The 14,555-nt window shown below is 37.4% G+C and overlaps 1 protein-coding gene and 3 long non-coding RNA genes across 5 annotated transcripts; 2 read left to right on the forward strand and 2 right to left on the reverse strand.

The window, feature by feature from the left end:
• The first annotated feature begins 297 nt into the window (after window positions 1-297).
• On the forward strand, window positions 298-2,112 carry LOC149492156 (uncharacterized). 2 transcript variants are annotated; one of them, XR_016319104.1, is made up of 3 exons: window positions 298-543; window positions 1,010-1,092; window positions 1,919-2,112. It is a non-coding gene; the product is annotated as an uncharacterized LOC149492156 (long non-coding RNA). The 2 variants fall into 2 exon arrangements; XR_016319105.1 differs by having other exon boundaries at window positions 1,922-2,112.
• A 1,788-nt stretch (window positions 2,113-3,900) lies between these two features.
• Window positions 3,901-5,503, forward strand: LOC149492157 (agmatine coumaroyltransferase-2-like). Its single transcript, XM_089716843.1, has one exon. The coding sequence runs from the start codon at window positions 3,936-3,938 to the stop codon at window positions 5,250-5,252; it is 1,317 nt and encodes a 438-aa protein (XP_089572969.1). The 5' UTR covers window positions 3,901-3,935; the 3' UTR covers window positions 5,253-5,503.
• Window positions 5,504-7,796: 2,293 nt separating this feature from the next.
• LOC149492158 (uncharacterized) lies at window positions 7,797-8,232 on the reverse strand. The gene is made up of 3 exons (XR_016319102.1): window positions 8,152-8,232; window positions 8,028-8,070; window positions 7,797-7,917 (listed from the first exon to the last, which is right to left on the reverse strand). It is a non-coding gene; the product is annotated as an uncharacterized LOC149492158 (long non-coding RNA).
• Window positions 8,233-10,513: 2,281 nt separating this feature from the next.
• Window positions 10,514-11,028, reverse strand: LOC149492159 (uncharacterized). The gene is made up of 3 exons (XR_016319103.1): window positions 10,864-11,028; window positions 10,745-10,787; window positions 10,514-10,634 (listed from the first exon to the last, which is right to left on the reverse strand). It is a non-coding gene; the product is annotated as an uncharacterized LOC149492159 (long non-coding RNA).
• Window positions 11,029-14,555: the final 3,527 nt, after the last annotated feature.

The raw sequence follows: 14,555 nt of genomic DNA on the forward strand, positions 1-14,555 counted from the left end.
ATCCGTCTCCTTCTCGTTTCCGGCCACCATTCAGCGAGCAGGAGGGGCGATCGACTTCCCTGGAGTCGCTGACCCATTTTCCAGCCTTCTCTCACTTCGATCGGACCTCCAATAGCGTGAACATGGTCTCCTCTCCTTCTTAGCGACGCAGCAGCTCCTCGGGCGAGATCGGGCAATTTCGGCGACGTCAGTGCAAGGGATAGGCGTCGATCGAGTCACCTTCACCTTGTGAGTGTTTTTCCTCCGCTAATTCTGACTACAAAGCTTGAGTGGCAAAACCACCATTAACGCCCGACACCAAGCAACTGTCGGGCCCGATCCAGCCTATTAGAGGACCGATCTCACTAAATTAACACTAGAAATGGAATCCTTGGTGAATTTTGAGTCGAGTGGTGTGATTGTTGTGAATTTCTGGGCGGTTTGATGTTTCCGGCCACCTTGCACGGCATCAACGGTGGCGGTCCGGCGAGGACTCCGAGAGGCAGAATGATCTCCTTTTCGGGCGGATCACGAAAATCAAATCCGATTTTTGATCGGTACATTGTAAGGCCTAGTTGCTTATTTTTGGTATAAATTTCAAAACTTGAATTAATTAATTAATTGAATATAAGGTTAATTGAATTAGTAAAAATTGGAGATTATGAATTTAGATATAGATAAGTGAAGTATATGAACATCGATTATAGAATCGGACTTCAAGGTAGTTAATGGATAACAAAGATTTTCGTAATATCGTTAAGTATGATTAATTACATTAATTTTGATATAAACAAATAAATAAATAAACAAGAATAGTGAATTTATATATAGTTTAATAAATTATATATTTTAGTTATGAATAATATGATCAATATTTATCATTAATAATAATAATAAATCAAATAAAGAAACACTATAGATATACATTTTAGTTTGATAAGTTAATGAACCGACGGGTAACGAAAACAAATAATGAATGTAAACTGCTTCCCAAATTAGAATTCTTATTTAGAATTTTCTTATTATATAGATACTTATAAAGTGTCGGAATGGGAAGACAAAGACTGGAAGCGCACAATAAGAAAGGCAGTCCTTTTAAGGACAACAAGAACTGTGAGTAGTGTTAGATAATTCGCCTCATCCGACTGCATTCATGCATTCACGGCTAAATGTTATCATGCATTATTGCCATATTGTGATGCACTATTTGTTGATATTAAATATTGCTTGATTATCTGTGAATGTGATATTGTTGCGCCTTGTTTGTGTGGAATTGGGATGAAGTGGGTCACCATGGGTTTGTGAGACCGTTACCGTTATATGGATCCTAATTATGATTAGCCGGGTAAATGGGAGATCGGCGCCCCCATGTGCACCTACCGTTACCGTTACCGTTACCATTACCAGGTTGGCTTCTTTATTTAGGCGCACCTGATAATTTAGATCTGATCGCAGCTCGCAGGGTGGCCTCCTGTTTTGAGTGCCTGAGGATCTCTATTTGATGGAGACGACCAAGTTGCCTCCTGTTGGTATATATATATATATATATATATATATATATAAAGAGAAAAAGAAAAGAGAGAGATTGGCAAAATAATGAGAGGACCTGTCGTGTGAGGATTATACCGGCCAGCCAGAATGGGAGATTGGCTCCCTGGTGCACATGTGAGTGATGGGCCATGTGTGAGGACGGCTCATCGGGTTTAGGTGACTCCATTGACTAATTTCCACGTGATATGATTATATGAAGGTGATAATAATTGTGATTGCTGTTGTATTGCCATTTGTGTGAAACTGCATGATCAAATAACTAAACGGGTGAACACATAGAAACAATATATATATATGTTAGCATTTGTGTGATTGTGTGGGGTGAGAGGGTTATCTAATCCTACTCACTGAGTTTAGTACTCACCCCCCCTCCAATCTCCCCTGGTAGTAGATGGAAAGAAGAATCCTGGAGTCCAATCGAACGAACGAGATACGGGTCGATAGGAGTAATAATCATTGTATTGAATACGTAAATGCAAAGGTTAGTGAATTATGGAGTAGAGTTTCGCAATTGTATTCTAACTTGGTTGTAAATGAATAAATTGAGTATAGACATTTATTATATGAATTGTACTTTGGATATATTTGTGAAATAAATTATTGGGCCTGAATCCACAATTGTGAATAGAATGCGAGTTTTTAGATAATACAGGCTTACTACGGGTTTCGGGGGCTTTAAACCCACCCAGGTCCTAGTGCCGGTCCGGTCTATGGAAATGGTCGTGACAAAATATATGTATATATATATATATATTAGATATATCTAATATCTCAAAATTATTTTGATTTAAATCTAATATATCTAAATTTAAATGTAATATATCTAATATATCTTTTCAACTAATATATTTAAATCTAATATAGATTTAAATATATCTAATATTTTGATATATATATATAATATATATATATATTATATATATATATTATATATATATATATATAAAATCATGTGTATATTGATTAGATTTATTCATAAATATTAATTAATATTAATTAATTAAATTTTAGAAATTTCTAAGATATTTATTATTTTATTAGTCAAAGTTATTAATTTTTTAATATATCATATTAATTAAATCAATTAATTAAAGTGGATAATTATATTATTTTGATTATTTTAGATAAATCATGTTGATTAAATTAATTAATTGAAATGAATAATCATATTAATTAAAAATTTTTAGATAATCCATATTAATTAATTAAAATATCTAATCATTTTAATTTAATTTTTTTAGATAAATCAAATTTCAAATATTATATATTTAAATTAAAATATTTTAATTGGCGATGACTAAGAATATTATAGAATATATAAAATTTTACTAAAAATATTAAAAAAATTTCATTATTCCATATTCCCGTATTTATATATGTTATCGATTATAGATATAGCTAGCTTAACTAAACATAAGAATAACCAAATACAACAAACGATGGATGTGAAAATACTGAGTACAAACACCATAAACCAATTTTTGAAGGCAATGATATCCCTCCTCCAACCTCACGCTACATTCTTCTATCTATGTTCGATAAAGTTACATACAAAAATTTTGAGCCAATTTTTGATCATGACTAATATTTGTATCTAATATTAAAAATGAAAAATATATTGCAAATATCAAAATTTAATAAAAAAAGAGGAACGTTACTAAGGATTAATATTTGAATTCAAATAGAAATCATGTATATGAACTACAAGTGCAAAGCAAGTTCGTTAACTAAATGCATATATATTGGGTTTCCCTTAGATATATACCATTTATTAAGAAATCTAGTTTTACATATTAAAAGGAAAATTCTTATCTCTTCACCAAACCACAAATGGAAGTTTATAGTTACAACGTAATGAACCAATAAGTATGTCAAGATATCTTTCAAAAAAGAAAAAAAATTTAAATATGGTATGTCAAGATATAGTTTTTTTTTTTTATGATTACTATTGCCATATATGGCATGTACGTTTTAAATTCATTCGTTGTATAAAACCACCTACTTTGGATTGACTCAAATTGGATTGCAAATGACAAAATTGACATTGCTTAATCTTGCATTATATAACCCAAATATCCAAATTAATGAGTTCAAATAATTTTTATCTAAAAAAGAAACCTTCTTTTGCTATAAGAATCTAGGTTTTACCCTTTAAAAAAAAAAATCTCGGTTTTAAGCATATCGGTAACATAGCTTTATAATTTTTTAAACACCACAATGTTTAGCATTTAGCTTTTATTATTATTTTTTTGACCCATGACCTAAAAATAACAAGTATATAGGTAATGGGCAATATGGGGAATGCCTTCAGTTTCATTTCCTATATATAGGGCCTCGCCTAATCCTTCTCCAAACAAATCTTCTTCTCTCTTACATACAGCTAGCTTAACTAAGCATTAATCACCATGGATGTGAAAATAATGAGTACAAAACCTGTTAAGCCAATTTTTGAAGGCAATGATATCCCTCCTTCAACCTCACAGTACATTCCTCTGAGTGTGTTTGATAAATTCACATACAACACCCACATGGCTGTCATTTTTGCTTATCGTCCACCTACACCATCAAATGCAACCTTTGAGCATGGCCTCCAAATCGTTTTATCAAAATATAGAGTGTTGGCAGGAAGATTTGGAGAAGACGAAAATGGTGACCCTGTTATTTTTCTTAATGACAAAGGAGTGAAGCTAGTTGAGGCATCTGTCGATGGCAATCTCGATCAGTTCATGCCATTACATTCATCTCCAGAATTACTTGGTCTTCACCCTACCACGAAAGGTGTAGAGGAGCTATTGCAAATTCAACTCACAAGGTTCAATTGTGGTTCATTAATTATTGGCTACACATCCCATCACAAGATAACTGATGCACAATCTGGTTGCAATTTTTTTGCCTGGGGAAAGGCTACTAGAGGACTTGATATAGATCCTCTTCCTATTCTTGATGGAACCTTTTTCGTTCCTAGAAATCCTCCGATTATCGAGTTCGAACACAGAGGATTTGAATTTGAAAGTAAGAAGCTGGTTAAGGCTTTTCACAACGATAATAATGACCTTGTAGATGACATTGTTATCCATAAAGTTCATTTCACAATGGATTTTCTTTCCAAGCTCAAAGCCAAAGTTTCAGAAAACAATAATAATCTCAAGCCCTATACTACTTTTGAGAGCTTGGTTGCTCATCTATGGAGAGTGATAACAAAGTCTCGAGGAGTCAATGGGTTTAAAACAACCCGTGTGAAAATTTCAATCAATGGTCGCAGACGAATGAATCCAAGAGTGCCTGATGAGTACTATGGCAATCTGGTGCTATGGGCATTTCCAAGTTCTAGGGTTAAAGACCTACTAGATGAGCCATTAGCTTATGCAGCCAAGCTCATTCATGACGCCATTGCAAATATAAACGATAACTATTTTAAGTCATTCATAGACTTCGCTAGCTGCAAGGAGATGATCAAAGAGGAAGAGCTAGTTTCAACTGCGGATATAGATAAATCTACTTTATACCCTGATTTGGAAGTTGATAGTTGGGTGAGGTTCCCATTTTATGAGCTTGATTTTGGAGGAGGAAGCCCTTATCTATTTATGCCTTCTTATTATCCACTTGAGGGAATGTTTTTTCTTCAACCTTCCTTCATTGGTGGTGGAAGCATAGATACATTTGTACCTCTTTTCCGGGACAACTTGGAAACCTTCAAAAAAATTGTCTATTCCATTGACTAGTTAATTAAGGTTGTGTATGCTACAAAAGGTTTTGTGGAAGTTTTTAGTGGACTTTTTTCTTTGAAGGGATTGTAATTCTCAAAATCTACAAATCACAAATTGAAGTTTAAAGCAAAAATGGTATATGTATCCTACTTATTACTTAGAGCATCTCCAATGCTAATGTGAATTGTGAGTGATTTGTCAAATAAAATAGAAGGTGTGAATGGTGATGTATTTGAATGTTTATTATAGAAATTGAATTTTTAAAATCTCTCTCTAATGTATTAGTTTTGAATTCTCTTCCATCTTCTTTTTACTGTTCTTTTCCAAGCCCACAAATTTTCACATTGCCTAGAGACTCTCTAAAAATATAGAAGGTATGGTAGACAATATTTTTTTATTTTTTGATACTCAGTTTGCCATATTAAATAGACATTAACGTTGAAAAGTATTTTTTAAAAAATCTTTCCATTTTTTTAAAAATCTTTTCATTTTTCTAATGTGGCAATTAATAAGAGTAATTCACGTTAGCATAGGAGATGCTCTTCCTTTATGTGTCTTCACATGTTGTTTAAGATTTTTGCATAATAATTAAAGAAATAACTAAACCATTTAAATCATAAAAAAATTTAATCAAATTAGTTTTATATTATCAGATTACTCTAATTTTAATAATTCTTTCTATTAGTTTACAATGAAAATTAAGATATACAGAAAAGAGAGAGCAATTTACAAAATGTGTGAAAAAAAGTTACCTAAATGGTGTGGTCTTGAAAATATCACTACAAAAAAAACGCCATTTTGCGACCGACCAATCGATCGCAAAATGGCAAATATCGGTCGCTAATTTGATTTAGCGACCGATTTGCGACCGACGATCGTCGATCGCAAAAATACTGGTCGCAAAATAATTTTGCGACCGATGAGACAATCGGTCGCAAATTAGATACCGATAAAATCGGTCGCAAAATTGAATAATCGGTCGCAATTTTTGGTCGTGGTTTAATTGGAAATTCAGTCGCAAATTTGGTCGCAGAATATCGGTCGCAATTTTTTTCAATCGGTCGCAAATCGGTCGCAAATTATAAATTCATAATTTTTACTTTGGTATCAAATCGATCGCAAATCGGTCGCAAAAATGGAAAAAAAAATTTAAAAAATAAAATATTATTTTGAAACCAAAATTTTTCTGCACCTGTGAAAGTTGACATAAATGCATATATATCACACAACCTATTCAAGAACAGTATAAAAATGTAACTTTTATTGTTCTGAACAAATTAAAATATGAAAATACAAATGAAAAAATAAAAATGTCCAAAATCAAATCTATATATGCTGCTGCTCATCTGCAGGATCCGATGTCAGATCTCCCGATGTCGGATCGCCGGGAGGAGTACCTGCTGGATGTGATGTAGCGCCAGGAGGTGTGACCAAGGTATCATTTGCAGCATCGGGATCAGGAGCCGATAGTGGCTGCTGCTGAGACGTCGAAACATGTCGGTCTGTAGCAGGCGCAAGATCAGAGGGAGAAGTACCAGCACGGTGCTCACCGGACAGCCGCATCACATGCGCTCTAAGCTCTGCAATCTGTCTCTGTTGATCAGCAAGCTGAGCCCGTATATCATCATCACAGTGCGAGTCACTGTGCTCCGGCTGTCGTGCTGCGCTGGCTGTAGAAGCATGAGCTGCTGAGCCAGTGTAAAACTGTGATGCCTGAGACCCGATGCCGTATACCTTCCTCTTCTTCTCGCCCCCTACAGCCTCGAGATAAAACGCTACCTCGTCAATTCTTGACTCAGCTTCGGATTCATCGATCTGAGAAGTAACAATATGCTCCCGAGCTGTAGTATAGTTCTCCTGAAAACAAAAAATTAATTAATCAATGCAATTGCAAGCTTTACTATATTCAACTTTATACATCTTCGCAATGATTAGAGGGTAAATGTAAATATTATTCATTGTTACTTACATTGACGCTCAGCGCACGTCTGTCGACAAAGGTATTACGATCGTGGTCCTTCGTGTGAGTGTATGTAAACACCTCCATCGGTGTGGGCTCACGACCTAATTCTTTAGCCAGTAATGAATTTTTATGCATGATATATTAATATATTAGTGTCCTTTCATTAAACATCAGTTTCTTGTAAAGGGACTAGTTCACTTACTAATAATCGAGCTGTCTCTATAGCAGATATAGATTCGCCTGTGTGTCGCGAAGGTCCTGCTCCATCACCCCAGTCTCACTGCGCCTGTTTTGTGCAAATATCTCCCACTTTCTCTTGAATGCAGGATCCTCCCAAACCTTTTGCCAGCTCTCCCATATCTCCTGAGACACGCACTGCTGCTTCTTACCGCTTCTTCTCATCCTATAGGTGAAGTCAGCGTATCGATCGGCGCATATCTTCTCCCAGGCTACTTTCAGCATAGCTGTAATGGCCTCGTCCCATATGAAATGTTTCTGCAAAAAATTAGATCACTTATAGCGTTTAAACACTAAGGATATATCTTGAATTGTAAACATTGAATGATGATATAACTTAAACCAAAGAGTACCTGGAACTCCTCCCAATAAAAGTCTCTCGCCTCTTGTGGTACGGCATCCCATGTGTATCCTTCTTTATGCAGCTGTAGCTTGATTATCTTCAAAATTTGCCTCGCTGCTCGAGAAGATGGATATATGCTGAAAAAAAAACAGAAGTGAAATATAATTACACGAAAGCATCACAGTTATGAATAAGTACAAAATATAATTACAAAATATGCCTGCAGAAAATTTGAATAAGTACTTACTGTCCCGCTACCAAACTGAGGGTGATACGTGGATCTGATGAAGCTTCAAAAGAAATGACAAATGTTATAAATTTTTAGATAATTAATATATAATTAAAATGACAGTTATGACATTTATGATTACCTTGCACAGTAGGTGACTGTGCAGCTGGTGGAGTCTGTACTGGTCCAGAAGAGGAAGGAGCAGAAGAGGAAGGAGCAAAAGGCTGTGATGGTGGCAGTACTGGACGCTGAGCAGAGGATGAAGCCCCAGACGTACCTGAAGAAGGATGTGATGGCGGCAGTACTGGTCGCTGAGCAGATGACGAAGCCCTAGACGTACCTGACGAAGGACGAGGGATCGACCCTCCTCGTCCATGGGCATTGCGTCCAGGGCCATGACCTCCACGCGAACCACTGCCGGACGCGTCAGAATCAAATGGTCTGCCTCTAGCCATCTGTACTGCAGATATCAGAACCTAGATAAAATGAATTTATACAATTATATGAATTGTAGAACATGTGGTAAATATGAGTAAAGAAAGTTAATACCATTGAAATTCTTCATTAATAATATTAATTACATATACATTTATCAATTTGTAACAGTAAAATTACTCTAAGTTTTAAGTGTCTTGAATATCATCTGCTTCCTCCTCCTCTTCATCAGCTTCCTCTTCTTCATATTCGTCTTCTGAGGAACCCATGATGATTTGATCTTCTTCCTCTTCATCATCTGATGGTTCTATTTCAACATAAGATCAGCTTTCATCATCCAATCTATCTCACTACAAAAAAAACGCCATTTTGCGACCGACAAATCGGTCGCAAAATGGCAAAAATCGGTCGCTATTTATACTTTGCGACCGATTTGCGACCGACAAACGTCGGTCGCAAAATCACTGGTCGCAAATGTTAATTGCGACCGATGAGAAAATCGGTCGCAAATTAGAGACCGATAAGTCGGTCGCAAAATTGAAAAAGCGGTCGCAAATTTTGGTCGTGGTTTAATTGGAAATTCAGTCGCAACTTTGGTCGCAGAATATCGGTCGCAATTATAAATTCAAAAAATTTTTTTTTGGTATCAAATCGGTCGCAAATCGGTCGCAAAAATGAAAAAGGGAATAAAAAAATTAAATATTATTTGAAACCAAAATTTTTCTACACCTGTGAAAGTTGACATAAATGCATATATACACACGCAATTCAAGAATAGTATAAAAATGTAATTTTTATTGTTCTGAACAAATTAAAAATGAAAATACAAATGAAAAAAAAAAGGTCGGAAATCAAATCTATATATGCTGCTGCTCATCTGCAGGATCCGATGTCGGACCGCCGGGAGGAGTACCTGCTGGATGTGATGTAGCGCCAGGAGGGGTGAGCAAGGTATCGCCTGCAGCATCGGGATCAGGAGCCGATAGTGGTGCTGCTGAGACGTCGAAACATGTCGGTCTGTAGCAGGCGCAGGATCAGAGGAAGAAGTACCAGCACGGTCCTCCCGGACAGCCGCAGCATGCGCTCTAAGCTCTGCAATCTGTCTCTGCTGATCAGCAAGCTGAGCCCGTATATCATCATCATAGTGTGAGCCAGTGTGCTCCGGCTGCGGTGCTGCGCTGGCTGTAGAAGCGTGAGCTGCTGAGCCAGTGTAAAACTGTGATGCCTGAGACCCGATGCCGTATACCTTCCTCTTCTTCTCGCCCCCTACAGCCTCGAGATAAAGCGCTACCTCGTCAATTCTTGACTCAGCTTCGGATTCATCGGTCTGAGAAGTAACAATACGCTCCCGAGCTGTAGTATAGTTCTCCTGAAAATAAAAAATTAATTAATCAATGCAATTGCAAGCTTTATTATATTGAACTTTGTACATCTTCGCAATGATTAGAGGGTAAATGTAAATATTATTCATTGTTACTTACATTGACGCTCAGCGCACGTCTGTCGACAAAGGTATTACGATCGTGGTCCTTCGTGTGAGTGTATGTAAACACCTCCATCGGTGTGGGCTCACGACCTAATTCTTTAGCCTGTAATAAATTTTTATTCATGATATATTAATATATATAATGTACTTTCATTAAACATCAGTGTATTGTAAATGGACTAGGTCACTTACTAATAATCGAGCTGTCTCTATAGCAGATATAGATCCGCCTGTGTGTCGCGAAGGTCCTGCTCCATCACCGCCAGTCTCACTGCGCCTGTTTTGTGCAAATATCTCCCGCTTTCTCTTGAATGCAGGATCCTCCCAAGCCTTTTGCCAGCTCTCCCATATCTCCTGAGACACGCACTGCTGCTTCTTACCGCTTTTTCTCATCCTATACGTGAAGTCAGCGTATCGATCGGCGCATATCTTCTCCCAGGCTACTTTCAACATAGCTGTAATGGCCTCGTCCCATATGAAATGTTTCTGCAAAAAAATGAAATATAGCGTTTAAACACTAAGGATTTATCTTGAATTGTAAACATTGAATGATGATATAACTTAAACCAAAGAGTACCTGGAACTCCTCCCAATAAAAGTCTCTCGCCTCTTGTGGTACGGCATCCCATGTGTATCCTTCTTTATGCAGCTGTAGCTTGATTATCTTCAAAATTTGCCTCGCTGCTCGAGAAGATGGATATATGCTGAAAAAAAAAAACAGAAGTGAAATATAATTACACGAAAGCATCACAGATGAACAAGTACAAAATATAATTACAAAATATGCCTACAGAAAATCTGAATAAGTACTTACTGTCCCGCTACCAAACTGAGGGTGATACGTGGATCTGATGAAGCTGCAAAAATGACAAATGTTATATTTCTAGATAATTAATATATAATTAAAATGACAGTTATGACATTTATGATTACCTTGCACAGTGGGTGACTGTGCAGCTGCTGGAGTCTGTAATGGTCCAGAAACGGGGGTAGAAGAGGAAGGAGCAGAAGAGGAAGGAGCAGAAGGCTGTGATGGCGGCAGTACTGGACGCTGAGCAGAGGATGAAGCCCCAGACGTACCTGAAGAAGGATGTGATGGCGGCAGTACCGGTCGCTGAGCAGATGACGAAGCCCCAGACGTACCTGACGAAGGACGAGGGATCGACCCTACTCGTCCACGGGCACTGCGTCCAGGTACACGACCTCCACGCGAACCACTGCCGGACGCGTCAGAATCAAACGCTCTGCCTCTAGCCATCTGTACTGCAGATATCAGAACCTAGATAAAATGAATTTATACAATTATATGAATTGTAGAACATGTGGTAAATACGAGTAAACAAAGTGAATACCATTGAAATTCTTCATTAATAATATTAATTGCATATACATTTATCAATTTCTAACAGTAAAATTGCTCTAAGTTTTAAGTGTCTTCAATATCATCTGCTTCCTCCTCCTCTTCATCAGCTTCCTCTTCTTCATATTCGTCTTCTGAGGTACCCATGATGATTTGATCTTCTTCCTCTTCATCATCTGATGCTCCTATTTCAACATAAGATCGGCTTTCATCATCCAACCTATCTGTTAAATCTTCAACAACTTGCATCGGTTGCGTTTCAACCCTAACTTCTTGAAATGCCTCCGATACTGCGAGTGAAGAAGATGTTTCGTTTCAAGTGCATGAACAACTGATCTAGCCTTGATTTTACACACTGCCATCCAATCGCATCTATCTCGTTTAAACGATGGATATGGGACATAGTACACTTGTGCAGCTTGCATTGCCAAAACAAACGGTTCATACTTTGTATATCTTCTTCTTTGATTAATATCAACCAGATTATACTTAGGATGAACCTTCGTGCCAATGTTTGGCGTAGGATCAAACCATTCACATTTGAATAAGATTGTGCACTTCATTGGTAGGCCTGGATATTCTAACTCCAAAACCTCAACCAATTTCCCATAAAAATCGTTTGACACGTCACTGTAGTTTGATCCCTTTATGCACACACCGCTGTTCATTGTCTTTCTGCTTCTCCCATAACCCTCAGTGTGAAACTTGTAACCGTTTACAAAGTAGCCAGAGTAGGCATTAGCAACCGGTAATGGCCCCTTTGCCAGATCCGTAATAAATCTGTTACGAATATCGCTTCCCGAGCTTCGAGCCTATGGGAAATAGTAATGACATGAGTCAATTTAATAAATGTACATTCCGTGTTGTGTACATTGAAAGTAACTTACATAATATTTGAACCATTCTGCAAATTCCGTGTCCAGCTTTGCATCAACTGCAGTATCAGTCAAATTGAGATTTTGAAGCCGCAGAAGATTGATATATTCCCTATTTATGAACGAACCATATTAGCATAAGTATACTTTAACAACGGCCAACATCAAGTTAGAATGTTTACATTATTTATACTTACTGTACATATGGTGTGATCTCTTCGCAATTCAATAAAATATAGGTTTGAGCCGCTTGTATCTCTGCATCAGTCAATCGTCTTTTTTTGATTTACCAATCGTACGCCCAGGGTAGGTGAAAATTTTTAGATTTCCTTCAAACTCAGATTGAACGCGATCTCCTCCGTCATCGTTACGTGGCACTCTCCGATGCTTGGTGAAAACATGTTGGTCAAAGTAGTGCGAACAGAATGTGGAAGCTTCTTCAACCAAATATGCATTGCAAATGGATCCCTCGACCTTTGCCTTATTGCGCACATTCTTTTTAATTTTCTGCAGGTGTCTGTGATTGTACAATGCCAATATGTAAGTATAAGTTCAAATAAATGATGTAATCATTAGAATGAGATGTTAGTGAATCACCTCTCAAATGGATACATCCATCGATATTGTACCGGTCCTGCTAAACGACATTCATAGGGCAAATGAACCGGCAGATGTTCCATAGAATCAAAGAAGCCGGGTGGAAAAATTCGCTCCAACTTGCACATCACAATTGGGATTTCTCGCGCTAATTGGTCCATATCATCGCATCGGATAACAGTCATCGTCAATTCCTTGAAAAAGACTCAATGTCATTGCTTCCCAAATTTTTCCTGGTAATAATTCCGGAATGCCACAGGAATCAATCTTTGCATGAAAACATGGCAGTCATGGCTTTTCATGCCAAACAATCTGTACTTCCTCATGTCCACACATCTACCCATATTTGAACAGTAGCCATCTGGAAACCTTAATGATCGTAACCATTCGCACAATAATTGCCTTTGGGGTTTATCTAAACAATAACATGCCTTCGGAAACTTACCAGTAAGTACAGTTGCTCGAGTTCTGGTCGACGACAAATTTCCTTCATGTCCGCTCTTGCTTTTGCATTATCCTTGGTTTTCCCTTCAATGTTCATGACAGTGTTGAACAGATTTTCAAACACATTTTTTTCTATGTGCATGACATCAAGGTTATGACGAATAAGAAGTGAACTCCAGTATGGCAAATCCCAGAAGATGCTTCGCTTTTTCCACCCGCTATTCCTGCCAATTATTTATTTACCTCATCTGCACCCAACTCTAACTTTCATAAGCCCCAATCTTCAATTTCTTGTAATATTTCTGCTCCAGACTTCACAGGTGGAGGGGGTTCAACAATAGTCGTGTTCTTTCTAAAGCATTGTCGATTTCTCCTCCAAGGGTGAGATTCTGGTAAGAATTTGCGATGACAATCAAACCAACATTGTTTACCTCCATTCTTTAGTGTAAATGCATTAGTGTTTTCCATGCAATGAGGACAAGCCAATTTGCCAGCGTACTCCACCCAGATAACATTCCAAATGCTGGAAAATCACTGATGGTCCAAAGCAAAGCAGCTCGCATTATGAAATTCTGATTGGTCGAAATATCGAATGTTTGAACCCCATATTCCCATAAATAATTAAGTTCGGCCATCAAAGGCTGCAGAAACACATCAATTTTATGTTTTGGATTAGTAGGCCCAGGAACAATAACACACAAAAACATATATTCATCTTTCATACACATTGTCGGTGGTAGATTATATGGTGTGACAATGATAGGCCATGATGAATATTGTTGTCCTGATTGGCCAAACGGCTGAAACCCATCAGTACAAAGCCCCAATCTCACGTTTCTTATTTCAGCAGCAAACAGAGGATGAATGTTATCAAAATGTTTCCACGCTTCAGAGTCTGACGGATGAGTCATTATACCATCCTCATATTCATGCAAAGCATGCCATGTCATGTGTTCAGCTGTCGCCTTTGATGCATATAACCTTTGAAGGCGAGGAACAAGAGGGAAATAATACATCTTCTTGAAAGCCTTCTCCCTTTGTACTCTACCAGTCCCTTGACCGCGCCGTTGATATCTTGGAAGATTACAAAACTTGCATTCTCTGAATTCCGAGTCAACACCCCAGAATATCATACAATTATTACGGCAGCAATCAATCTTTTCTACCGGTAGTCCCAATCCCCGAACTAATTTTTTTGTCTGATAAAAATTATCAACCATTGAATGGCCTTCAGGCAACATTTCTTTTGCTAACTGAACAAAATCATCGTAACACCTTTCTGAAAAATGGTGCTCTGCTTTCATGTGTAGTAATCGTGCAACAACAGACAGAACTGAATGATTCTTGCA

This window comes from Jatropha curcas, unplaced genomic scaffold, assembly GCF_041381405.1.
Source record: "Jatropha curcas cultivar XTBG-Jc1 unplaced genomic scaffold, XTBG_Jcur_1.0 HiC_scaffold_92_pilon, whole genome shotgun sequence".
Taxonomy (NCBI): Eukaryota; Viridiplantae; Streptophyta; class Magnoliopsida; order Malpighiales; family Euphorbiaceae; genus Jatropha; species Jatropha curcas.

Excerpts from the sequence above, each read along its gene's own strand:
- LOC149492157 (XM_089716843.1), top strand. The coding sequence starts at position 3,936 with ATGGATGTGAAAATAATGAGTACAAAACCTGTTAAGCCAATTTTTGAA.